The 26,630-nt window shown below is 30.2% G+C and overlaps 1 protein-coding gene across 1 annotated transcript; it reads right to left on the reverse strand.

Annotated features, from left to right (window-relative positions):
• Positions 1-22,467: 22,467 nt before the first annotated feature.
• Positions 22,468-23,019, reverse strand: LOC111293384 (uncharacterized). Its single transcript, XM_022886131.2, has one exon. It carries the CDS (start codon positions 23,017-23,019, stop codon positions 22,468-22,470), a length of 552 nt encoding a protein of 183 aa, XP_022741866.2.
• Between the last annotated feature and the right edge of the window lie 3,611 nt (positions 23,020-26,630).

Here is a 26,630-nt window from a genome sequence, read left to right on the forward strand (position 1 = left end):
AATATAAAATATATAGTAAAAGAATAGTGACATTGTTGGCATTTTTAGATAAAAAAGTGAATTAATTTATTTTTATTAAAATTTATTAAAAAATAATTAAAATTTTTAATAGAATATTCTTTAATTTAGATGAAATATTTTATTTCCATCCATAGGTAACTAAAATTGCATAAAAAATTATATAGTTGGATGCTAAAATTATATCAAAAGAAAGTAGAACGGTAAATATAGAGCTCCCAATTTAGTGCAATGATAAATGGCCATTTTTCCAAAAAATCTTTTTTGCATTTGCACATTGATTTTCTTTCTTCAAACAATCTGTTTCGATATCTTGAAAGAAATATAATAGAAGACATGGAATTGTCTTAAAGATCAAGAGAAAAAAAAAAAAGAAAAAAAGGCAATTAGCTCTAATAAACAACTTGATCCAGCCATTGCCATGGCAAATACATTTAAATTAAGAGGTTCAACCTTTGGAAAATCACTCCATGAACAATTAATTAAGTACCTCAATTAAGAAAATTAATAGCCAAGAAATCTTGTCTCTCTTTCACTTCCCCTCAATGATATAAACTTAAGGTATCTCGTTCATAATCATCACCAACTAAATTTTTTTAGACCGTTGTCCGTATAAACTAAATTCAATTTCAAAACCTCAATTAATTTCCTTTGGGAATTAGTAGATAGGTATGGCGAATAGTTAAAATGTCATTCACGGGAAATTTTTTTTCCTAATACAATGTTTTATTACCATCACATCAAAATGTAACATATATGGTTTCTGGTTAGCCAAAAATAAATGGTTTAAGCTAACTAGGAACTATTTTGACTTTCACTTATGGCTAATAATTAACCACTAGAAAAGAATTAATTCGTCATTTTTAAAGTTGCTTGAGCAACTTGATTCAAATAGTAAAGATGGAGTCAAATTTGAATAAAGATATAAATTTAAGTAGTAATACTATATATTTTGTCAAATTATTTTAATATGATCAAACACAATTTGTTATTTGCGAGATCATCGAAACCCTTGTCCAACCAAAAAAATTCAAGTGAAATAACATACATCTGCTAAATTAAAAAAAAAAAAAACACATACACACACATACACACAAATTTGGCAGATAAAGATGGCTTTGATGAGCAGTTTATTAGCGTTGTTTTATATCAATTTTGATATTTAATGGAACATGCTGCAGAGAAGTATAGAGTATAGATCAATAGTGAAATTCAGAGAATTGAGAACCAGCTCATTACTGAATTTCATACATGAAAATGCAAAAACCTTTTGACATTTTTGGCAGACTTTACTGGACTCTTAACTGGTCTGAATTATGGGCTTTAGACCGATCATTTATCATCCATTAGTTAATGTAAAGGATAGACCCCTAATGCAAAAAATTTCATATCAAATTATTAGTTCGAGTATACAACCAAAAAGGCATATCCATTGCATTAAAATAATATTTGGTATCACTTTTAAAATTATTATGGTGATTATCAAACATTATGATTTAAGATTACTATGACATAAGATTCTCTAGTAATTATCAAGCACAATGATCAAATTATGGTGACTAAATTAGTAAAAAAAAGGAAAACATTAGTAAAAGAAAGGAAACAAAAGTAAAGGAAAGGAAAATAAAAATTTTTAGAGGAAAGGAAAAGAAAAAATGTGTATCATTTATTTGGATAGCTAAAATTAATAAAAGAAAGGAAATGAATCTTAACAACAATTATTTGATTAAATAGTGGAAAGGAAAGAAAATTATTCATTATAATATTTTTTTCAATTATACCCTAAAATATTTCATTTACCATGTGAATAATTTAGAAATTATTTGTTTTAAATAAAAAAGAAAGGAAAAATTCAATAAAAGAGATTAATTTTTATTAATCTATGAAATAGTGTAGGTTTGAAATTATAAACTTGTATTAAAATTTTTTTATAAGTTTAACAAGCTCTATTAATATAGGCATAATTTCTCTAATTGTATGTATTTTTTCATGTGCATAATTCTCAAATTTATGAAATAATAAAAAATTATATAAGACCCAATATTAATTAAAAAACTTATATTGATAAGTTACCTAAATCAATAAAATTTTATAAAAGTTTATTTTCATATAAAATAAAGAAAATATGCTAAAAGGAATAAAAGAAAATTACACATACAAAAAATTTATAAAAAAATTGAAGACAATAATATAAGAAGTTGATGAAAGCTATAACAAAGCAAAATAAGTAAGGACACGGGTTTCGTTTGATAAAAAAAATTTTAATATTTTTGTTAAGCTTGTAATATATTTTTAAAATTGAAGAAAACACTAAATGTAATAAATATTATTTTATATTTAAAAAATTTTTACTGTATCGTAACTGTTTTGGGGACTACTAGACGAATTTGAAAATAAAAAAGAGTCACCACAAATATTTGTTGACTAGGTGTGATTGGCCACATATGAAAACTTACTTTTTTAATAAAATCTTAAAATTAATTAAAATTTATTAAAAAAATAATTTTTTGGTCTGCAAAAATAATTTAGGTTTAAAAGTCAGTTATGCGTGAGGAATAATTAGCACCCTTCGCATTGCCTGTTAAAAAATGGTATCAAGTTATTGTGTTATCTTTCAATTTTAACAAAAAGATCTTAATTTTGGTATTTACAAAAAATTAATTTTCTTAAATTTTTTTATTGTAAAAAAACATATTTTTTATTTTTATTTTTTTATCTTGGTTTGAAAAATAAATAAGAACCTTATTTATCAAAAAATTTCAAAAATATTCTAATACTTTAGCAATATTAAAAGGAACTCTCTCTCACCTAAGAATCTATTAAGAATCACCAAACAGACTTTTTAAGAATATTCTATACTCGATAGTTTATATTTACCATGCATATAGTAAAATATGATATCTATAAAAAAATTTCCTATTCTAGTTAAAAATGAAAAATTTTTATAAAAAATTATACTAATTGCCCTAGTACATTGGCAACATTTTAGATAAATTTTCTCATTTAAAAATTCTTAAAGAATAATTATTCAGACTTTTTTAGAATCTCATCATCAGAAACTTCGTTTATTTATTTTAATTATTAAAATTTAAAAGTTATGCAATAATAAAATTATCTATAAATAAATTTATTTAAAAAATTACACATTTTTATAAATATTTTATATTTTATATTTTTTTAAAATTAATATAATTAAAGAAAAAAAATCTTTGTATTGAAAAGAGTTTTTAAATATTCTAATATTTTGACAATTTTTAGATGTCTTTCCTCACCTAGAGAATTCTCAGGAATTACTACTCGGACTTCTTAAAGTCCCATCAAAAAAATTTTCGTTATTTATTAAATTTTAGCATTTCATATTTTTTATGCATATTTTCCTTAATTTACTTATTTTTTAACACTAATTTTCCTATTTCTTTTTTTAATACTTATTCTAGGTATTTGAAACATTAAGATGCATCAATAAATAGTTTAAATAACTTAAAAAATTAAAAATTAAGAAAATTACCAAAAATCGACTAGTTAATGCTTGTCAATGATCTAGGGGAGATTTGGACTGGTTCTTAGCAGTTCAATTCGGTTCACAATGGTTGAACTTGCGGTTTGGTCCAGTATAGAGTGGTTTGACGGGTTTGCTTCCTATTCATTTGGATCGGTTTAGGGTTGGCAGCATTCTTTAATCCAGGTTGAGCACATGTACTTGAGGTCAGGTCGAGTGCATGCGCAGATCTTCACCCCCTTAAAATGGTATCATTTTGATTTTTTTTTTACTATAAAACTTAAAAAAATTTTATTCACTTCATCTCATAGCTTTTCCCTAAAAAAAAATTTTTACTCTTCTCAAATAAATCAAAAAGGCCAGCAAAGCTTTAATGCCAAAATCCAGAACCTGGTAACTAACCGCCATCACTACCGCTTCCTCTGTCACTTTTTCCATTGCTAGCCACTACTTGTCAATGCATGAATTAGCCTAAATTTCACCCAAATGAAGCCCTCACCTTCCTCTTCCAATCCAATAGTTTAGATTTCACTCAGAAGCCTTTTTTTTTATGAAAAATTAGAGAAAGCTGAATGCCAAAATTTTGATCTACTGCTACAGACCCTCTGATGACTACCAAACTTTGACCAAGTCTTCCTCCTACCTTTCACTAACTGCCCATCGTTGGGATTCCCCAAAGCCCTTTTGCAAAGTTGTAGATTGTTTTTATCGTTGCTATCTTTCCTTTTTTTTTATGTTTTATTGTTTTTGTCGTTGTTATCTTTCCTTTCTTTTTTATGTTTTATTGTTTTTATTTTGCACCGACATTAAGGTTCCTCATGTGACGATTATGGTGGTTTTTGCTCTGTTTGGTTTTTTTTTTTTATGGTTCATTGAGGGGTTTTTTGTTAGTTGAATGTGTTGGGGTTTTGGCTAGGGTCATTGGGTGTGATTGTGGTTGTTGTCATGGTAGGATTCGGTTAAGCAGGGGTAGTTTGTTGGTCTAAGAAACAGGCTATTATTGTGTTAAATGGCTAAAGGAGAGGGCTATTCATGTTCAAGGCTTTGGAAAGTGATAAATTTCTAAGAGATATGTTGAGGAATAGTAAAAGGTCCAAATTTTTAAGGGCTTGAGTTTTGGGGTTGTTAATGCTAGTTAGGTAGGACAGATGGTGTTAGGTGGATGAAAGTGGGTTGTTTGGGGTTGGTTTCGTAGTGGTGAGAGGTTGGGTCATTTGAATGGAATTGTGAGTAAGGGTGGATGAGGGGCTTGGTGCTAGTGCTACTATTGGTTCGGGCAAGGGTGTGAATGAAGGTAATTAGTTGGTTGAAGAGCTATGCTGGGATTGGTATTGGGCAAGGGCTGGTGTTGGATGTAGGGGTTGGCTTGGTGTGTGCAGGGAAAAATGGATGTTGGAACCTCCCATGTTTAAATGGGTTGATGGTTTTTTTATCCCTCCATGGGTTGCAACAATCCAAAATTTTTAATAGCTCTTTTGAACTGCAGGTAGTGGCCAATAAGATAGTGGAGCAAGGTAATGGCCAACAAGTTTGAGGTAGTGGTTACTAGCAAAGCCAAAACCTGTATTCTTGTGCATTTTTATTATTTTATTTTATTTTTTCTTTTGTGATTTTTCACATTTTAATTAATTTAATCAATTCTAAATAAATAAAAGTAAAAACATAGAATGAAAATGGGTTTTAAAACTTAATTTGAGCTTAAATAAATTTGGACTTCTATTAGGCATTCAAGCTCAAATAATTCAAATTTGATCCATAATTGAACTGAATTGGATTTGAATTTTATCTTGTGCAAAATAATCAAAAGCAATTAATCTGAGATAAGCCTTAAATGAGTCAATCCAATTAAAATGTTCAAATTAATCCAAATCAAACTATTTGAATCAAATGTACAAATCAAATTAAAGCTGAATTGATCCGGACAAAATTAAATGTCTACAATTGTCCCTCTTTGTACATTATGAGAATAAGAAATAGAGTAAAGACATAAACAACAATTTTGTCAAAAGGAATTATTCAAAAATTTTCAAGTTTTTTTTTCTTTTTTGGTTTTTCTTGATTTTTTTATTTTTCATTTTCATTTTGTTTTTGTTTTCTTAATTTTTAGGTTTTTTTTCTTGGCTTTTTTAATTTATTTTTTTAATCAATAAATTTAAACACTTGAAAACAAGAAAAACTCAACAACTTTTGAAAATAAAACAAAAGATCATGCTTAAAAGTCATACAAATCTCAAAACTAAAATAGATTCAACTCGAAAAACTTACAAAACTTGCTTGGAGGACTTAGAGATTACGTTCGAAGGTCTTAGAGATTATGCTTGAAGGTCTTACAAATCTCGACCTCTCTGAAAGCTCCTCTGATTAAAGGCCTTGAAACTTTAAAAATTTAAAATATTTTGCCTAGAGGTTTTAGAGATTATGTCCGGAGGTCTTATAAATCTTGCTTTGAGGTCTTATAAATCTTTTCATGTATGAAAGCTCTTATAATCGGAGGCTTTGAAACTTTAAAAAATTTAAACATTTTACCCGAAAGTCTTATGAATCATTCAAATCTTTGCCGAAAGATTTTGAAAATCATGTAAAAAATCAGAGGTTTTGCTCAAAGGTTTTTGAAAATCATTCAAAAATTTAAAAGTTTATCCGAAGGTCTTAAAGATCATTCAAAGATTTAAGATTTTGCCCGGAGGTCTTGGAAATCATTCAAAATTTTGAGATTTTGCCTAGCGGTCTTAAAAATCATGTTAAAAAATGAGGTTTTGCCTGAAGGTCTTTGAAAATCACCCAAATTTTTAAAATTTGCACAAAGGTCTTTGGAAATCATTCAAAAATCTAAGATTTAGCCTGAAGGTCTTGAAAATCATGTACTCATTCTCTTTTAGAGTTTAAAATCTTTTCACTTCAAAATTTCCACTTTTCATTTCAAAAGTTTTTCATTCTTTGTTTCAAAACATCTTATATTTCAAATCTAAAAATGCCTTATATTTCAATTTTGTCTTTTAGAAGTGTTCCACACTACTTCTTGAGCGTTTTAAATTTTCAAAGAATAAATTTTCTCTTTCTTGCTTTATTACCAAAAATTTGGTAAACATAATCATGATGCACAAAGACTATGACCATGCGGATGCAAACTTTACATAATGCAAATATGCAAATGTCTCTTTTCATATGCAAATGCAAATGTCCTTTCCCTTATGCAAATGTTTCATACAAAATGTTTGTCCTATTTATACAGATGTATTGCAATGATGTAGGTATAAAAACTTTTTTCATGATGCAAATATGAGGATGCAGATGCTAAACTCCTTACCACGATGGAAATGTACATTCTTTTCTCATAATACAGATTATGCAAATGCCAAAATGTTATCATTTTTTAGATTCTATTTCTGCTAATTTCTTCTTAGCACTTTCCTCTTGAAAAGGTCTCTTTTTCCATTTTCTAATATCCTTTTCTTTGTTTTTTTTCTTCCACCCATCTTTCTTGTGGTTTCTTTACCAATTTCTACTTTTTTTTTATTTTTTCAACATGCTTTTCTTGATTTTCCTTTCATTTTCAATAAGCTTTCATACAATCACGCGACACTGAATATGTCACATGTATTTGGACTTAACAATAAGATACATAACCATTACAAAAACATTTTTCTTTTTTTTTCTCTTTTTTCTTTTTCTACAACATCAATTATTCCATGAAAAAAACTTTTTTTATCTTGGATACAAACTTGTCTAAAGATTCTCACATTTCAGTAATTTTCTTAAACATGATTTTCTTGTTTTTCATAAAAAGTGTGATTGCTTGTTCAAAAATTTCTCAAAAATGGTTAACACAATTTGCCCATCATAATTTAATTTCTTAGTTAAAGAAGATGAAATATTTGAACAAATGTGACTTTGAGAGTCTTTTGAAAATTGGCGTTGCCTATTGGAAATGAAAGATGAGATAATTTTCTTTTCAAATGGATTGAATGGTTTGGCATGTAAAGGTTATAGTTCATTTAAAAAGTTTTCATTAACTGAATGAGGTAAAAAGAGGTGTACACTTTTTCATGCAAGCTTACAAATGAGACATAAGTTTGCCTAAAATATGAATATCTTGAAACTCGAACATGTTCGACACTTTTTTTAGTATCCAAATACGACCTTTTGATGATAAGGCTATTTGCAAGGGGCTCAAAATTTTGAAAGTTCATTCAATAAGGAGGAAAAAAGGCTCAAATTTTCAAAATCAATCATTTTTTATGCATTTTAAACTTTTGGGGTCTTAATATCTTTAGATCTTTTGAAGGATACAGGTTGTCTTTGGTTGGCATCTTATCTTAACATTCGAAGTGGCTTTAAGGCCTTTTGAGTTTGCCTTAGACTATTCTTTTGTATGGTTTTCACCCTATAGCCACATTCATTTTTTTTAATCTTTTTTTTTTGTTATTACACCATGTATTCAAGAATTCAAACTTATCCAAAATGTGATAACATTCCAAATGTGTAATTAGGTAATAACGGGAGACAAATAAGGTTCTTGGGTTTTATGGTCATCCCATAAAGAGAAGCTCTCTAATTTTAAGCAACCATATTTGATCTAATATGGACTTTTATTGGAACATAATGTAGGCTACAGAATAGGGTTCTTAAAAAGGGATATATAAGCCCAAAATAAATGTTTAAGAGGAATTTAAACCAAATATCATTCTTTGAAGAATTCATTTTAGGGCATTTCCTTTAACACATAAGGTCTTTTCCTTATACTTTGTCACACTTAATCCTTAGATACATCAATTTTTGCCCCTTAGTATAGATGATGATCCTTTGTAAGCTCAAAGGATAGTAAGGGACAAATTTTTATATTTGTGAAAGGATGATAAAAGATGATCATTTGTCATCTTAAACAAAGATGCTCAATTTTAATGAGCGATTTTTCACCAAAACAAAGCTTGGAAAAAAATTTTTTATGTTTGGTCTCTTCTTTTTTATTTGGGACTTTTTTTTGAACTTTTTGATTTTCGTAGTCTCAAAGATTTTTTTCTTTTTTTTATTTTCTTTTCATTTTTCTCTTCCTACTTTCTTTCTTTTTCTTTTTTCTTTTTTTTCTTTTTTTTTTTTTGCATGTGCCCATCACTTTTTGAGAAAAATACCTTATTTTAACAAGCTACTCTTAATGTGGATTAATGTAGGAAAAAAGGTCATAAGGAATAAACTAATTTAAGGTATCTAGGAATCCATGTCACTTCAAAGGACAAGTTGATCACAATTTAAGTTGTCTTAAGGGCAATAACATTTTTCTTCTTGATTTATGTGTCCTAAGATACCAGACAAGGACAATTTCTTGGGTAAAAAGCTAGGAGATTAGCATCTTTGTAGTCATTTAAAAAGAACCTGGGTGGCTTTGACCTTGGAATTTTGAAGCTATAGCCTAGCCTTGACACATAAAATTTTCACATTCGAATTTTGAAAAAAAAAATGACTTGCTTGCTTGATCTTTTAGAAATTGAAAAAGTCTTTTTTTCTTTTTTGCTTGTTTTGACATTAACCATCTCATTGTTCATTATCTAGGAAAAGATTATCAAATTTTTATGTCATAATATTATCAAGTAAAGGCAAGGTTCACCAATTCAAGTTCATGTCTTTAGAAGGGTTATGGTTGATGAGTCAAATCATTTGATTTGATTAAGGGCATGAAAGTATTCGAAAAGGTGCAAAAGTATGTGATGAGTTTATTTCTAATAGTAATTACCAATTCTTTTGAAACTTCTTATATATTTTATTACAAAGGAAAGCTTCTTTTTCTCTTTCATTTTCTTCCCTTTTTTTTTCTTTTTTTTTTTTTTTTGCAAAGTACTTTTCATTTTATGATTTTGGAAATTAACTATGTGGGACTTTTATTCAAACAAATGCATAAAAACAAAATTTCATAGAAAAATCCAAAGCATTCATTTCTTCCAAAATAAATTCTAACAAGATTAATCCAAATAACTCATAGGGACACCATACGTATATCATACATAAAAGGTCAAAATTTTAAAAGAAAATCATTTTATCTTGATCTTTCAAAACTCGAGACCTTCTTCCACATTTCAGCTTCTCACATTTTGCAATTAGATATAGTCAACTTCCATTGTTCCATTCGTTTTAAAGTCAAAATATCGCTCTTCATGAGATTCCCAACCCTTTCCTTCAACTGTTTGCATTTTTTAGTCAAATGACCAATTGCCCCCATATTATAATCACACTTACCACTAGGATCATAACTTCTTACTGATGGATTTGGTATTGTTTTCGGAGGCATAAGAGTGAGGTACTGGCATTCTATTAGCAAAAGGAAAATGAGAGAAATAGGGATTGAAAGGCGTTTTTGTTCATTTCTTGGTCTTTTTTTATTCTTTATTGGTCAGGTGGTGGGCTCAATAGTAGATACAAAATCATGAATAGTCATTTAAGAATGGAAATTTATTGGAAAGCCCAAATGCTGACTTGGTTGACAAAGATATGGGTTTTGAGATATATCGATTATGACAGGGAAATAGGGTTGATGAATAGGACAAGCATTACACAAGATGAAATTCTTGGTTAGATGCCCCTTAAGCATGACTGCTTGCACCTTCCTTTCATTTTTTTTTGATGTATTTTCCTTTTCAACATTAGTTTCATTTTTCAACTTAATCCAACCATCTTTAATTACATTTTCTATCGTTTCTCCAAAAATCACCATATCAGTAAAGTTTTTGGAGACTTTCTCGCTCATTCTTTCATAATAGGGAGTGTTCAGGAATTAACAAACAGAACTATGATTTTTTTTTACAGGGGTGGTTGTACTTGGGCTGCCATGTCTCTCCATCTATGTGTATATTCTTTAAAAATTTTGATTGACTTTTTCTCTATGTTCTATAAAGATAATCTATCTGGCGCCATATCTTCAACATACTTGTATTGTGCTAGGAAGGCTCTAGCCAAATTATTCTAGAAGCAAATATTCGGTTTAGCTGGGCATACCACTTTACTGCAAACCCATTAAAACTATCTTGAAAGCAATGGATCAATAACTTATCATCATAAGTATGGCTTATCATCTTTCGATAATACATAATGATGTGTGTTAAAGAGTATTTCATTCCATCATACTTTTAAAATCTGGGGCTTTAACTTTTGACAGAATGACAAGATTAGGCACTAGACTAAGTTTACTGGCATCAACACTCTCGAATATATCATGGCCTTTAATTGCCTTTAATCTTTTTTTCAATAGGTTATATTTATCTTTCATCACTATAGCTTTGATGGATTTGACATCCTTTTCAATTCTCTTATTCTTTAGGATGATCCGAATTAGGCACAATAAGCCCAAGATTGACATTTATTTGAATTGGGAGTAACTTGATAAAAGTGCTAGTATAAGGTTGATGGGTTGTTAAAAGTACTTGTGGCATATAGGGGTCTTGAACATATAGATATGTGAACCATATGGATAAAATGGTTATTCAACAGTTGTTTCCTCCTTTACACTTTGTGATTCAACAATTCCTTTTCCTTTTGTCAAACCTGCTAATATTTATTTTAATTCTCCCAACTGTATGTCCATATTCTATTGCATTCTTGTAACTGTTTCCTTAATCTCTCATTGGAGCTTTTTGGTTCTATCCATCTAACTTATATTTTCATTTTTCATGATTTTTGTACAGGCTCGAGCATTATAAGTGCACAAAATTAACTGATCTTGTTTCTTAGGACGTGCTATCCTAAGATTAATGAGTTCTATTATTAGCTTTAAGTGATAATTTAAAAGTCCTCTAATATTTAAGAGATAATTTAAAAGTCCTCTAATATTTAGGTAAAACTTTCAAAAATATCTTTTTGCTTCGAAGGTTTAATGAAAGTATATTCACAATCACCATCCTTTGTCCCTAGTTGGCACAAAAACAATGAATTTAAACAAATGATGCATGATATGCAAGTTAAATTTTATTATTACTATTGAAAAAGAGCTTGAACTCCATCCTATATTCAGGTTAGGTTACTTAAAGATTTTTTTATTGCCTCAAAAGTTTTATGATAGTATATTTACAACTATCACTCTTTTTCATGGACATATTTTGGCATACCATTATAAAAAAAAATCTAAATAAAGACATTTATCCATAGAAAATTTAGGTTAAGAAAAGTTTTCATTTATTCCTAAAAGTTTCAAGTTTACACATAATGAGCCATCCAAAGACTAGGAGCATTAAGTATTAAACCCGCTCTTACTCCCCTTTGCCTCGCCTAAGGAATCCAAAAGAAGTTAACTATGATTGCTAGTAGGGATAACCTTTTGCTTTAATACTTTTACTTTTTATTCATTATTCTAGCCAACTTTACTATTGCCTACAACACTACTTGCTATCTCAGCATGGATTAATGAAAAATTTTTGTAAACAATTGGTTTCATTTCGACATCAAAACCCAAATATTCGACTTTTATCAATCTTTGTACCATGTATTTCAAGGACGTGCAATTTTTCAAAAAATGGCCCACAATGCCAAAATGGAATTCACATTGGACATTGGAGTTGTGCTATTTAAGATATTGTGGTTTGAGTGATTCAATAGGGATATGGGCAATGAAGTATTTTCTAGGAACAATGGCTATAAATCATATAAGACATAGGTAATAGGTTAATATAGGTTTTTCTTTTGGTGTTGGTGGGGTGAGAGTTTTTATGTTCTATAGTTGGGTTGTTTTACTGAAAAAATGGTTGTATAGTTAGTGTTTGAGTAAATTGGGAGACTCTGGGTTGGAAACTAGATTGAGAAGGCGATGGTAGGATAGTAAGCAGAATAAATGGTTGTGAAATGTAAGATGGTGGACATGAATTTAGGTGTGGAATTCTTGGAGGTTGCGTGAAATTTAGGAGCCTAATCTTGGGTGCTTAAAAAAAAGGTTAAAAGCAGTTATGAGAAGAACTTAGGTGCAGGTTTGGACTTAGGATAATTGGTGAGGGTTGTTTGAAGCCAGTGACTTCATTTTGAAATTAGACTTTTGAGTTTAGTCATTTGTATGGCCAATTCATCCATTATTTTTTTAAGCTTGCCCAAGATTTGGTCACTATTTGAATCACCCAATGCCTTAGTATACTCGGGAAAAATGCTAGAACCAATAAGAGCTAGTTGATCTTGATTTGATTGAATTAGAAGTAATGACGACCCTTGAAAAGCAACAAACTTAACCAATTCTATTAATTAAGCAATTTGTTGTTTCATTTCTTGAAGTTCATGCCCAAATTTCTCTTGATTTAACTCTAACACACTAATCCTTACTTCCAGTTGATCTCTCATTTTTGCCATTCTGATTATCACCAAGACAAACATTTTATTTCGTGACTTAGGCTAATCTATATTATTACCTTTATTGAATGAATGATACAAAATAATTTCTAAATTATATGGCACACAAAGTAGGTTTATAAATACGCGAATATAATGAGGATGTAAAAATAATGTCATGAAATGCAAATATGCCTAAGACAATGAATTTTCATATGTATAAAGCTCTAAATGATAAAAACAATTTCACTCATTAATGTGTCTACAAGAAATGTAATATCTTATTACAAGGATGGTGGGATACGAAATGCAATGCATTTCCTATAAAACCTTACTATTCATGAATCCACATGTATGGAATGCAATGTCATACATGAGTGACAAGATATATAGTTATGACTAATGAAATACACGAACATATTATATGCATGAGATATGCAATACATGTGTTGTGCTGGCCTAATGGAACTGATACTACCTTAAAATATGTAATGAAATGGTGTGCATCTGTCATAACAGTTTTGTATCTGCTCGATGAATTTGAAAAGAAAATAAAAAATAATGGAGTCGCCACCAATCTTTGTTTTTTGCTAGGTGCGATTGGCCACCTATTAAAACATATTCTTTTAATGAAATTTTAAAATTAATTAAAATTTATTAAAAGAATAATTTTAGGGTCTGCGCAACAGTTTGAGCTCGGGAGTCGGTTATGTGTGGGGAAGGATTAGCACCCCCACAGCACCCGTTTAAAATTATACTAATTAACCACGTGTTATCCTTTGATTTTGATAAAAAAACAGTCTCATTTTCAGTGTTTAAAAAATAATTTTCTTGATTTTTTTATTTATTATTTATTGTTTCATTTTTATTCGAGAAAAATAAATTAAAACTTTTTTTATTGAAATAATTCTTAAAATATTCCAGTACATTGGTAACATTAGAAGAGCTTTTTCTTACCCAGAGATTTCTTAGGCATCGCTTCTCGGAATACCTTAGAATCTCATCCTTGGAGGCTCAAATTTATTTTTCGTAAAAAATTTATGTCATGTATACAATGCAGAATGTTACCATGTTGATGCACATATTTTATTTTTAAAAAAATTTTATTAATTGTTTTAATTTAAATTTTTGAAGGAAAAAGGAATTTTCATTATCTTGAAGTTTTTATATAAATATTCCAATAAATTGGTAATATTTAAAAAAATCTTCTCACTTAAGGATTTCGTAAAGTATCACTACTCTGAATACTTTTAGAGTCCCATCATTAGACAAAATTTCTTTTTTTCTCATTTATATTATTATTATTATTATTATTATTATTATTTATAAATTAATTATTTTTTTATTAACAAAAAGACAAATTTTATTGTATTAAAAACTTTTTATAAATACTCCAATACACTGTTAGTATTTAAAAAAAATCTATTCACCTAGAGATTTCGTAGGCATCACTACTCGGAGTACTTTTGAATCTCATCGTCAGATAAAAATTTTCCTTTTCTTACGTTTTTATTATTTTTGTATTATTATTAAGTTTATTTTTTATTTTAAAAATTAAAAAAATTATAAAAAATTTAACTACATATTTATCAGTTAATCTAACAAATATAAATATTTTAATATGCATAAATATTAATAAAATAATATATAAAAAATTTTAAAAAAATTTTTTTACCTGAATTGGACTAGTCAACAGTCTGATCAACTCAGGTCTAGTCGGATCGGTAGCTTAGTCCAGTCTGGTTCTGTCTGGCAGTTCGGTACGATCTAACACGGGGACGGTCTGGTTCGGTCTAGGTCGGTTCAGCTGGATCGATTAGAGGTTGAAGGAGACGCGGGTCACTAGGTCGGTTGTACGGATCCTAGGTCGGGTTGGTGGGTTAACGCACGGATCCTAGGTGCTTAAAACAGTGTTATTTTGGGCCTTTATTAAAACGACGTCGTTTTGGTTTTGACAATTTATATAAAACGTCCCAAAATTTATTTCGATCATTTCTCCTCTCAGAAAAAAAATCCCCTTTATCCCTTTTTTTTTTCTTTTTGAGGTCGATTAGGGCCGGTGGCCATCCGCCTTGATAGCCACTATGTTTTTCACTACCGGTAGCTCTAACCGCCGTTGTCGGTATCAAAAAATTAAAAAATCTCTTAAAACACTCCTTACGGCCTCCTAAGTCTAGATCTGAGCTTAGTTCTTAAAAAAAAAAAAAAAGCTCCAAATGGTGCTAATATGGCCTGGAAGTTTTGGTCAAAAAAATTTTTTATTGTGTTTTTGTGTTTTTTTTGTTGGCGCTGTGGTCTTTGTTTCCAGAGGCTGTTGTTTCTATGTTTGTATGTGTTTGGTTTGCTTTGAATTTTTTTTACAAAAAGTTTTTTTTTAATCTCGTAAACTTTTGTTTTATAGAGTTTCATTTTTTTATCTCCTTTTTTTAATCGATCCTCCTTTTTTTTCTTGTAGGTAAGAAGCTCTATTTATAGAGTTTTCTGGGATTCAAATCCCATATTTTCTGGGATTCGAATCTCATATTTTCAACTAAAAATCCAAGATGCCAAGTTAGGCAGTGTATTAGACGACTGTCGGTGGTGGTGACGGCTAGCATTTTGAACTTTGGTGATGGTGCATTTAATGCATTAGATCTTGTTGAGCTGAACCGGATAAGGAAAGAAGAAGAAACAAAAAGAAACAAAAGAAAATAATAATAATAATAATGATAAAAAAATAAAAAATGGTGTTTACAGCATCTATTATCTAATAAGATATACATGAGATGTAATATATGTACTATCCATTAAGATGTTTGCAATGTAATGCATGTACTATTTATTAAGATGCATGAGATGTGGTGCCTATAATATCCTATTATTTTCATTTTAAAAAATGATAAAAATGTATGCAAAATATCAATGAAAATGCAAAATATGAAACTCCATTCAAACTTAAATTTTTCTTTTTTTTTCTTTTTTTAGAAAAAGGAAAAATTTTAAGAATACACTTTTTTATACTACACAAAATAATTAGCATTCGAAGGTTTTTCCCTTTTTCATTAATTTTTATTTGGCCAATAAATAAAGAATTCAAGAAAAACCTTTTATTTTTGTTTGAAAATTTTTGTTTGTTTGTTTTGTTTTGTTTTGTTTTGTTTGTTGTATAATGCTAAAACAAATTTCTTTATTTTATTTTAAAATATTTCCTAAAAATGTAAATTTTGGATAATTACCAAATGAATGAACTACATGTCAAATAAAATTTTCTTTTCTCTTTTTTCTTTTCAAGAAAATGTTTTTCTTTTTTGTCTATTTCTTCTTTTTCAAAATTTTAATTTTACCTATGCCATTATTATCCCTAAATGCATATTGTATTAGAGTGTCTTAATTTAGGTAATTTTTATAAATTGTTCCTTATTGGCATCCACATAGGACTAGTAAGACACTGCAATCCTCACCCATTATAAGTTACAAATGGAAAGGGTTTAATTTGAGTGAGAGTATTTCATTTGCCACGTGGAGGTTATCACCTTATGAGAGCAGAAGTACTTTACTCCCCCCTAAAAGGGACAGAGCCCGAGTATAAAATTTATACATGATATGAATGTGCCATGTGTGAATAAATGAATATAACATTGAAAACCTAATCTTAAATGACTTACAATCTATCAAGAATAATATAAAAACATAAAATAATAAATGAATAAACGACATAATTAAAATGGAATGCATGTAAATTGTATTACTATTGTTATTTAAAAAACAAAATCAAAATCAAGAAAATTGAAGTTAAATACTAATTAAAACTATTAAATCAAAATTGAGGATAACATATAATTATTTTTTTTAGCCTGACCCTCTAAAATGACGTAACTAGTGGAGTTGTCAAGCTATTGTAAAGGTTTTGAGGATTGTTAAATAAATTTGAAAACAAAAAAGAAGCTACCACCAATATTTTTTAGCTAGATGTAATTGGCCATTTATGAAAATTTACTTTTTTAATAAAATCTTAAAATTTATTAAAAAAATAATTTTTTGGTCTATGAAAATGGTTGGGTTTGAAAGTTAATTATGCATGAGAAATTATTAGCACCCCTACAACACCTATTAAAAAAGGGTACCAATTAATTATATGTTATCTTTAAATTTTCACATAAAGGCCTTAATTTTGGTATTTAAAAAATTAATTTTTTAAATTTTTTATTGTAGAAAAAACATATTTTTATTTTTATTTTTTTATCTTGGTTTGAAAAATAAATAAGACCCTTGTTTATTGAAAAATTCTCAAAAATATTTCAATACTTTGGTAATATTAAAAAGAACTCTATTACCTAAGGATCTCCTAAGAATCACTAATCAGACTTCTCAAGAATTATATACTCAGTGGTTCATATTTATCTTTAAGATTTACATTTACCATGCATATAGTAAAATATGATGTCTATAAAAAAAATAATGTCTTATTCTATTTAAAAAATGAAAAATCTTTATTAAAAATTATACTAACTACCTCAGTAAATTAATGGCATTTTAAATAAATTTTCTCACCTAGAGATTCTTAAAAAATCATTATTCAAACTTCTTTAAGATCTCATCATTGAAATTTTTATTTATTTATTTATTTATTTTAATGATTAAAATTTAAAAGTTATGAATAATATAATTATCTATAAATAAATTTATTTCCTAAAAAATGCATACTCTTACAAATATTTTATATTTTTATCCTTTTTTAAGGAAAATTATTCAAATTAAAGAAAAACAAAAATCTTTGTATTGAAAAGAATTTCTAAATATTCTAATGCTTTAGCAATTTTTAAAAATCTTTTCTCACTTAGGAAATTCTCGAAAATCACTATTCGGATTTTTTGAACTCCTATCATTGGAATTTTCATTATTTATTAATTTTTACTATTTCATAATCTTTTATATATTTTTTCGTTCATTTATTAATTTTTTTAACACTAATTTTTTTATTTCTTTTTTAATATTTATTTTAGGTATTTAAAATATAAAGATGCATCAATAAATAGTTTTAAATAACTTGAAAAATTAAAAAATTAAAAAATTATCAAAAATCGACTAATCAATGTGGATCAATGGTCTAGGTATAGTTCAGTTCGATTCACAATGGTTCAACTTGCGATTTAGTCAGGTCTAAAATGGTTTGACCAGTTCGTTACTAGTTCATTTGGATCGATTTGGGGTTGGCAGCATTCCTTAGTCTAGGTTGGGCATGCAAACCTTGGGTCCAGTAAGTTGCACATGCAGATCTTCACTTCTTGAAAATGAATCACTTTGATTTTTCTTTTCTTTACTATAAAACTCAAAATTTTTTATTCGCTTCATTTCATAGTTTTTCTTAAAAAAAATTTTTTTACTCTTCTGAAACAAACCAAAAGCACTGGCCAAGCTTCAATGCCAAAATCTAGAACTCGACAACTAATCGCCATCACCACCACTTCCTTTGTAGCCAACCAGCACTCGTTGATGCTAGAATTAGCCTAAATTTCACCCGAATGAAGCCTTTGCCTTCCTCTTCAATCCAACAATTTAGATTTCACTCGAAAGCCTTCTTTTTTGGAAAAAGTTAGAGAAAGCCAAATCCAAAAATTTTGATCTACCACCACCAACCTCTATGATAATAGCCAAACTTTGACTAAGTCTTCCTCCCACCTTTCACTGATTGTCTACTGTTGGGATTCCTTAAAACCCCTTGTAAAGTTGCAAGTCATTTTTGTTGTCACCATCTTTTTTTTATTTTTTTTATTTTGCTTTAGCGCTAAGGTTCTTCACGTTAAGACTACGATGATTTTTGCTTTATTTTGTTTGTTTTGATATTTTTTGGGTCGATTGGTTTTATGGCTATGACATGTAGCTATGGGCAATTTTTTTTTTTTGTGGTTCTTCGGAGGGTTTTCTATTAGTTGAAGGTGTTGGGGCTTTGCTTAGGGTTGTTTGGTGTGATTATGGCAATTGTCGTGGTAGGATTTGGTGAAGTAAGAACGGTTTGTTGGTCTAAAAGGCAGGCTATTGTTGGTGTCAAATGACTAAAAAATAGGGTTGTTTAGGTTCAAAGCAGTGGAAAATGGTGAATGGGTAGGGACTATGCTGGGGAACGAGTAGAGGGTCCGGTTCCTAGCGTGCTTGGGTTTTGGGGTTGTGAATGTTGGGTAGGGAAGACCGATGGTGCTAGGTGGATAAAGGTGGGTTGTTTAGGGTTGGTTTGGTGGTGGCAAGAGGTTGGGTCATTTGAATGGAATTGTGAGTAAGAGTGGATGAAGGGCTTGGTGCTATTGCTAGTGCAGGCAAAGATGCGGGCAAAGGCCAATAGAAGGTTGCAGGGCTATATTGGGACTGGTATTGGGAAAAGGCTGGCCTAGTGCATGCAGGGAAAAATGGATGTTGGAACCTTCCCTGCTGAATAGGTTGATAGTTTTTTTATCCCTTTATGGGTTGCAACAATCCAAAATGTTTAATAGCTCCTTAGAACTGTAGGTAATGGCCAACAGGGTAGTGGAGCAAGGTAATGGCCAATAGGTTTGGGGTAATGGTTGCTAGCAGATCCAGAACTTGTCTTCTGTTGCATTTTTGTTTTTTTTTTTCATTTCATTTTTTTATTTTGTGATTTTCACTTTTTTATTAATTTAATCAATTATAAATAAATAAAAGTAAAAAAAAAATGAAAATGGGTTTTAAAACTTAATTTGGGCCTAAATAAATTTAGACTTCTAGTAGGCCTTCAAGACCAAATAATTAAATTATGATCCATAATTGAATTGAATCGAATCGAATTATATTTCATGCAAAATGATCAAAAGCAATTAATTCGAGATAAGCCTTAAATGAGTCAATCCAATTAAAATGCTTCAATTAATCCAAATTAAATTATTTGAATCAAATGTAAAAATCAAACAAAAGTTGAATTGATCCGGATAAAATTAAGTGTTTATATACTCTTTTTTTTTTCTTTTTTTCTTTTCAATTTGAGATAGTTGAAAAATGGGGCTTTTGAGAAAAAAGGAGGGTGCTCAGCCCCTTTTTTTTCCTTTATTTTAATTTAAAATAAAAATCAAACAAGGAAAATTTTTTTAATTTTTCTTGTTTTCTTTTCCCTCACTTTCTCTTAACTCAAAGCTAAGTTTTAACAGATCAATCCGCCACCTAACTAATTTATCAATTTAACAATAATCCTTCCCAGAAAATATCTTAATTTGTGGGTCATTAACAATTACTAAATCTTTACTTTAAGCATTGTTGAGGTAAAATCTATCATAGTTAACCTGGATTAGGCCCAATCGAAATATCTACAACATGAAACAATTAGAGGGTGTTGGAATTTGTATTCGAGGTTTTCTTCGACGTGTAAGTCAGTAATCTTCTAAAATATGATTGGATTTCAATTACATAACATGTAAAATTTATGTTTCTAAGTCAATTTTATTTTTTCACTATTGTAAATAAAGAGTTTAAATTCAGAATGTAGTTAAATTGATTTATATAATTATTTTTAAAAATATGGATTTAACATATTTGTAATTTAAATTTTAATATTTATAATTAAATTTAATATTAAAATTACAACTTTTTTTTTTATCAAAAAAGAAGTCGATTAATTGCAAAATTGAATTTATATGAATGTTTTACAAGATAGATAAGAAAAACAAATTTATATGAAAACAATTGCTGGGTAGCTATAAAGATTGAAGCCATGATTACAGAACAGAATAAACGGAACAGATATTAAAAATGGGCAACATGAATCTGTCAGTTAATTTCCAAAAATTGATAAAGAAGAAAAACAAAAGTCTAATAATAATTGAATTAATTGCAACCTTAATGTTTGTCGGCTGCTGCATGGAGTCTTTATATAATTGTCAGGCAATCTTTTTCAATATTTTGACTTTGGTTCAATGCATGCATGAATATATAATTAAGTTTTCATGGCTGGTTTTTGATTGTTTTGTTTAATTTTATATCAAAATATAATTTTTTTTCATACTTGATTCAATTTAATTTAGATATGTATATTACAATCGATCTAATTTCGAATTAATTTAATAATTTTAATTTAATATAATATTTATAAAATATTATTTTTAATATAATTATATTTTAATTATATATAAATATAATATTTTTATTAAATTATTATTTTAAATTAAAATATTAAATAATTATTTTATTAATATAATACATATATATAAATATTAAATTAAATAAATACTAAAAATATTATATATATATATATATATATATATATTGAATCGAAGCAAGTTTACTTAAAATTGGACACTTATATTAAGAAAAAAAATTGACCTAATCCGAAATTCAATTAAAAAATTTTATAAAATTAGATCAGAGTTGATTAGTTACGAGTTGAAATATGAGTTTTGAAGTTTGGGTTTGACTCCAAAACAGGAATATCAATGGATAAGGTAAACCATTTCTCATTTCCATCATCGAATTTTTATATTATATCCATCTCTATAACAATAAGCAACGGATGTTTTTAATTTATCTACATTCCTATCCTTATAAGAATTTAATGGGTATAAGTGATCTTTATGCTTATAATTTTTTAAAAAATAGAAACTAAATTTTATTTTTTTAATATTTTTATTTTTATCTTGTATATTTAGATAATTTTTTATTAATATATTTTTTTAATAAAATATATTAATTTTAATTAATCTAAAATAATAATTTCTATTATTTAATAAAAATATATTTATTAAATATATATAAATATATAGAGTACGAATACAAGATGAGTGTTATATTATCCGTTCTCATCTCATATCCAATAAAAATTTAAAATCATATCCATTTTTATTTTTATATTCACGATATAATATTCATCTTTATCTCCATTTAAATAAAAATTCAAATTTCTCATTAAGCACGGATAAAATTAATATTTTTACTTTAAAATTTATTTTTTATTAAATTATTTTTTAAAATATATTTAATATATTAAAATATTACTCGAAAATATGATTTAGTTGATCTTCAAAATTCAGATTTGAACCTTCAAATTTGAAACAACAAAATTTGAAATTATAAATGTCGGGGAACAGAATATTGACCGAAAATTAGAGTATGGCTAATCGATCTTTTAATATGATGTAAGCACTGACATCTCAAATATATATTTTTAGCACATTTAATTTTCCCCTTGATTGATCTACCATTGCGGTTACCTTAATTTAAATTTTAAATATTTTTAATTGTTGGGTCTATTTGAGGAAAAAGAATTGTCTTATTCCATATCTATCGCTGTTGGATTTTGCATCCTCGTGATTGGTTTCTGAATCGTTTAAATAAACTTTACTATGAAAAAAAATGCTGCATATTCCACATAATTCAAATTGATTTCAGCAGGGAATTACACGCGCTTCCATTTAATTAGCTTTCAGTAAATGAGGAACATTTTTCTTTGGATTATTCATTTATTTTGAGTAGAGTGTCGAAGGTTGAGAGTTTAGAAGAGTTTATGTGTGTAATTTATTTTTATTTAAATATAAGGATAGGAGTTTGATAATATATTAGAAGTTAAAAAACATAAAGTGATAGAGTTTCAATTTTAATTATCAATATTTGATATTGAATCTAAAAACTCGCTTAAAATTTGAGAAGACATTTTTTATTTTTGAAAGAAAAGTAATATCATTAATTTAAAAATGGTTTTCATGAAATACAATATCTGGAATATGATCTGGATAACCACCATTCCAGGTCGAGGATTCAAGATTATCCACAGCCATTCTTTCCAACTTATGAGCAGCTCCATTGGCTTCCCGGTGAAAATGAGAGCATGACCAACCCGCCATGTGGTTTAGCATCTTTCTGGTATCCGTCACCAAATTCCCGACCGCAAATAGATTGTTTCCTTGATCTTGGGCCAGTTGAGTTATAAATCCAAGGGCATCTCCTTCCAATATTACTCTTCGAAAACCCAGCATACGAGCATATTCTGCCGCTCTTACAGCAGCCAGTCCCTCTATGATTTCTGGATCTCTAATCCTTGTTGCAGTACTGTACAACGAGCCCAACACCTCTCCTTTGTTATGCCTCGCAATAACCCCTATTCCTGCAATTGTTCTTTCCCTGTTCAATGCCCCGTCAAAGTTAATCTTTACTTCATCTCCTTGAGGTGCTTGCCACTTTCCTGTTCTCAGTACCTTAGCTATCACCTGTCGCTCATGCACACTTTTATACTCCTCCATATACTGGTTCACAAACTCCACTGTACGGTGGCTTCACCTGTCCACGTTGTTTTTCACCACTTGATTCCTATTTCCCTAAATGGCCTAATAAAGCGTAACTACTTTGGCAAGGGACTCCACACTAATGTTGTTCGCCAAGAATGATATCCATTCTTTTGTGGACCGAACCTGAATCGTATGCCAACTCTCGTCTGGTTGTAGTCGGTTCCAAACTCCCTGTGCGAATTGACAATCTTTTAATGCATGTAGGGTAGTTTCATCATGCCCTTTACACCTTGGGTACGTCGCATGGACCATTATTCCTCTGCGTTTTAGCTCTTCAAAACCTGGCGGAAAATTATGACACATCCTCCAGCAAAAGACTTTCACCTTACTAGGAACAGATAGTCGCCATATTTTATTCCAGATCGTGGGATCTCCATAATCATCATTGTTATCAGAAACTTCATTCATCTAAATGCTTGCACTATCCCTTGAGGTCAAAAGGTGGTATCCACTCTTCACGCTATAAATCCCAGATTTCATATAGTGCCAAACCCGTCGATTTGGTTGTCCACTTCTGCTACTTAGGATAGCCATAATGTCCTGTACTGTTTCTTCAGAAAACAACTCGTCGAGTTTGTCTACATCCCAATGCAAACCGTCCAGTGCAAATAACTCAAATACTCTTTCAATCCCATGTGTGTTATTTGTTTTTGACGTGGGTCTGAACCTGTCACCATGTGGTATCCAATTGTCATTCCACACCCGTATGCTTTCTCCATTGCCCATTCGCCACCTCACTCCCATCTCCAGGACCTTTATCCCCATCTATATAGACCTCCAAGGGTAGGACGGTTGCTTGACTACTTTAGCATCAAGGAAGTCAGTTTTAGGGAAGTACTTAGCCTTGAGCACCCTGTAGACTAATGATGAACGTTTTTGCTACAAGCACCAACCCTGCTTTGCAAGCACAGCTTTATTAAACTGCTTCATTTCCCTAAATCCCATTCCACCCTCATTTTTCCCATACACAGTTTTCTCCAGGCCATCCACTGGATCCCTCTCTTCTCATGTGATTGCCTCCACCAATAGCTACTAATGGTCCTATTGATTTCGTGGCATAGTCCCTTCAGAAACATGAAGCAAGACATGGCGTAGGATGACATAGCTTGTAGCACCGATTTAATGAAGGCCTCCTTACCACCTTGAGATAGCCATCTATAGCTTCATTGAAGGATTTTCCTGTCCATTTTTTCCAGAATAGCTTTGAAAGCTCTTTTTTTCCCTCCTACCAACTATTTTCCAGAATAGCTATGAAGACCAAGTATTTTTTCGGATTTGTTGTGGCTTGTACCCCAAAAGTGGTCATTATCATCTCCGTGGCATTAGCACAAGTATTTCTACTAAAAAGCAATCCTGATTTCTCGTAGTTGATCTATTGCCCCGAACCTTCCTCATATACCTTTAGCATGTCTCTCACTCTTTTGCATTCTTCCTGGTCTACTTTAAATGAAAGCAGACTATCATCAGCAAAAAATGAGTGATTCGCAGGCCTCTTGCACTTACTCTAACTCCATGTATCAAACCATCCCGATTAGACTTGGACAAAAGCGCCGACAACCCCTCTGTACATATCATAAATAGATAAGATGAAAGAGGATCTCCTTGACGAAGACCTCTTTCAAGTATAATTTTGTTAGTCAAATTTCCATTAATAACCACACTGTAGGAAACAGATGTAATACATTTCATAATTAACAATCTCCATCGATGAATAAAGCCTAATTTTTCCATTATGGCATAAAGACAATGCCACTCAACTAGATCATAGGCTTTACTCATATCAAGTTTCAGGGCTATCCAACCATCTCTCCCATTTCTCTTCCTATGCATACTGTACAAGAGTTCATGAGCAATGACAACATTATCCGAGATCAAATAGCCAGGGACAAAAGCATATTGATGCTCATTACAAACAGGAAGAACATGTTTTAACCTATTGGCTAAAGTCTTAGCAATGATTTTGTAGAGAACATTGCATAAGCTGATGGGCCGGTATTGGGTCATTCGCCTGGGATTACTAGTTTTAGGAATGAGATCAATGTGGGTATCATTAATGTCATTCAGGTAGCCATTCCGATTGAGAACATGTAAGCAGTAATCAATAACATCAGAACCTACCACATGCTAGTATTTTTGATAGAAAACTACAGGCATACCATCTGGTCTAGAGGCTTTCTTAAGATGAATTTATTTAACAGCTTCAAAAATCTCTTATGCTGTAAACATTGATTGGAGCTTGTTATTCATCTCGTTGGTAATGTAAAGGGAGATTCTTCTAAGATTGGACCAACTGCCCATTTGTTGTTTAATTTAAACAAATTATTAAAGTAGTTTGGTATTTGCTCAGCCGCGTCCACCTGGTCCTCGTACCGTCTCCCCTTGTCGTCCTCCACCCCCTGGATCCTGTTTAACTCTTTTTCTATTGGATGTTTGAAAGTGAAAATTTTGGTGTTGTGGTCCCCGTCCTTAAGCCAACAAACTCGGGCACGTTGCTTTTAGTACAACTCCTGCTATTCCAAAAAGCCGTTTAACCTTTTTCGAAGCTCCCTCTCTTTGGCCAATCCTTCATCAGTCAAACTTTGCATTTGCATCTCGAGGGTTTCATTCTTTAGCTTTTCTATTGTATTACTGAAACCATGGAATTTAACCCTTCCCCATGCATGCAAACTGTCACGTGTCTCATTCAACTTAGTCACCATTGTCCTATTTGTTTCCTTTCTCCAACAAACAGCCACAAGCTCCTCACTCTCGGCTTTAGTGCCCACATGGCCTCAAATCATTTTTTCCTCCTTCGGGTCAACCCATGTCTCTCTATTTTGGCTCCTTCAGTGTCCACAATGATCTGGCAATGGTCCGAGACTGAACAAGCCAAGTGTCTAACCAAAAAACTTGGAAATTTTGTCATCCATGCTCTGTTTGCAACAGCTTTGTCCAACCTTTCTAGAATATAGTTAGCCACGTTTTTTACTCTCCCTTAGGTGTTCAGATCCTATAAACCCCAAATCATGAAGTTCAGAATCAGTCAGCGTTGAACGAAAAGCCTCCATTTGCCACACCGATCTCGAACCCCACCTTTTTCAGCATCCCACATTATCTCATTAAAGTCTCCCTAGCAAAGCCACTCATGCTCTCTATCCCTTATTAATCCGTGTAACATATCCCATGTGCATGTCTTTCTCTCGTCGTCGGGTTTTCATAAAATCCCGTGATTGTCCATTTTTCCCCCATCAAGTCCTCAATCTCCATATCAATATAATATTTTGAAAAACTCCATAGCTTTAACCTTGCTTCCTATTTTCAAAGCATTGCTAGACCACCACTTCTACTGATTGCATCAACCATAAACATGCCATCAAATTTACATTGTCTCCTTATTCTGTCTATCTTAGTAGTATTAGAGATAGTTTCTGAAAGAAATACCACTTCAGGATCTTCCCTTTCCAGAATGTTCCGAAGAGCTCGAACTACACATGGGTTCCCAAGCCCACGGTAGATCTAGGCTAAGCATTTCGTTGGTATCGGTGGACTGGATACCAGTCTTCGCCGTTTCTTCAGTATTATTCCCC

Source organism: Durio zibethinus, chromosome 10 (genome assembly GCF_047325235.1).
Source record: "Durio zibethinus cultivar Kanyao isolate XHJ-2024 chromosome 10, ASM4732523v1, whole genome shotgun sequence".
In the NCBI taxonomy this organism is placed as follows: Eukaryota; Viridiplantae; Streptophyta; class Magnoliopsida; order Malvales; family Malvaceae; genus Durio; species Durio zibethinus.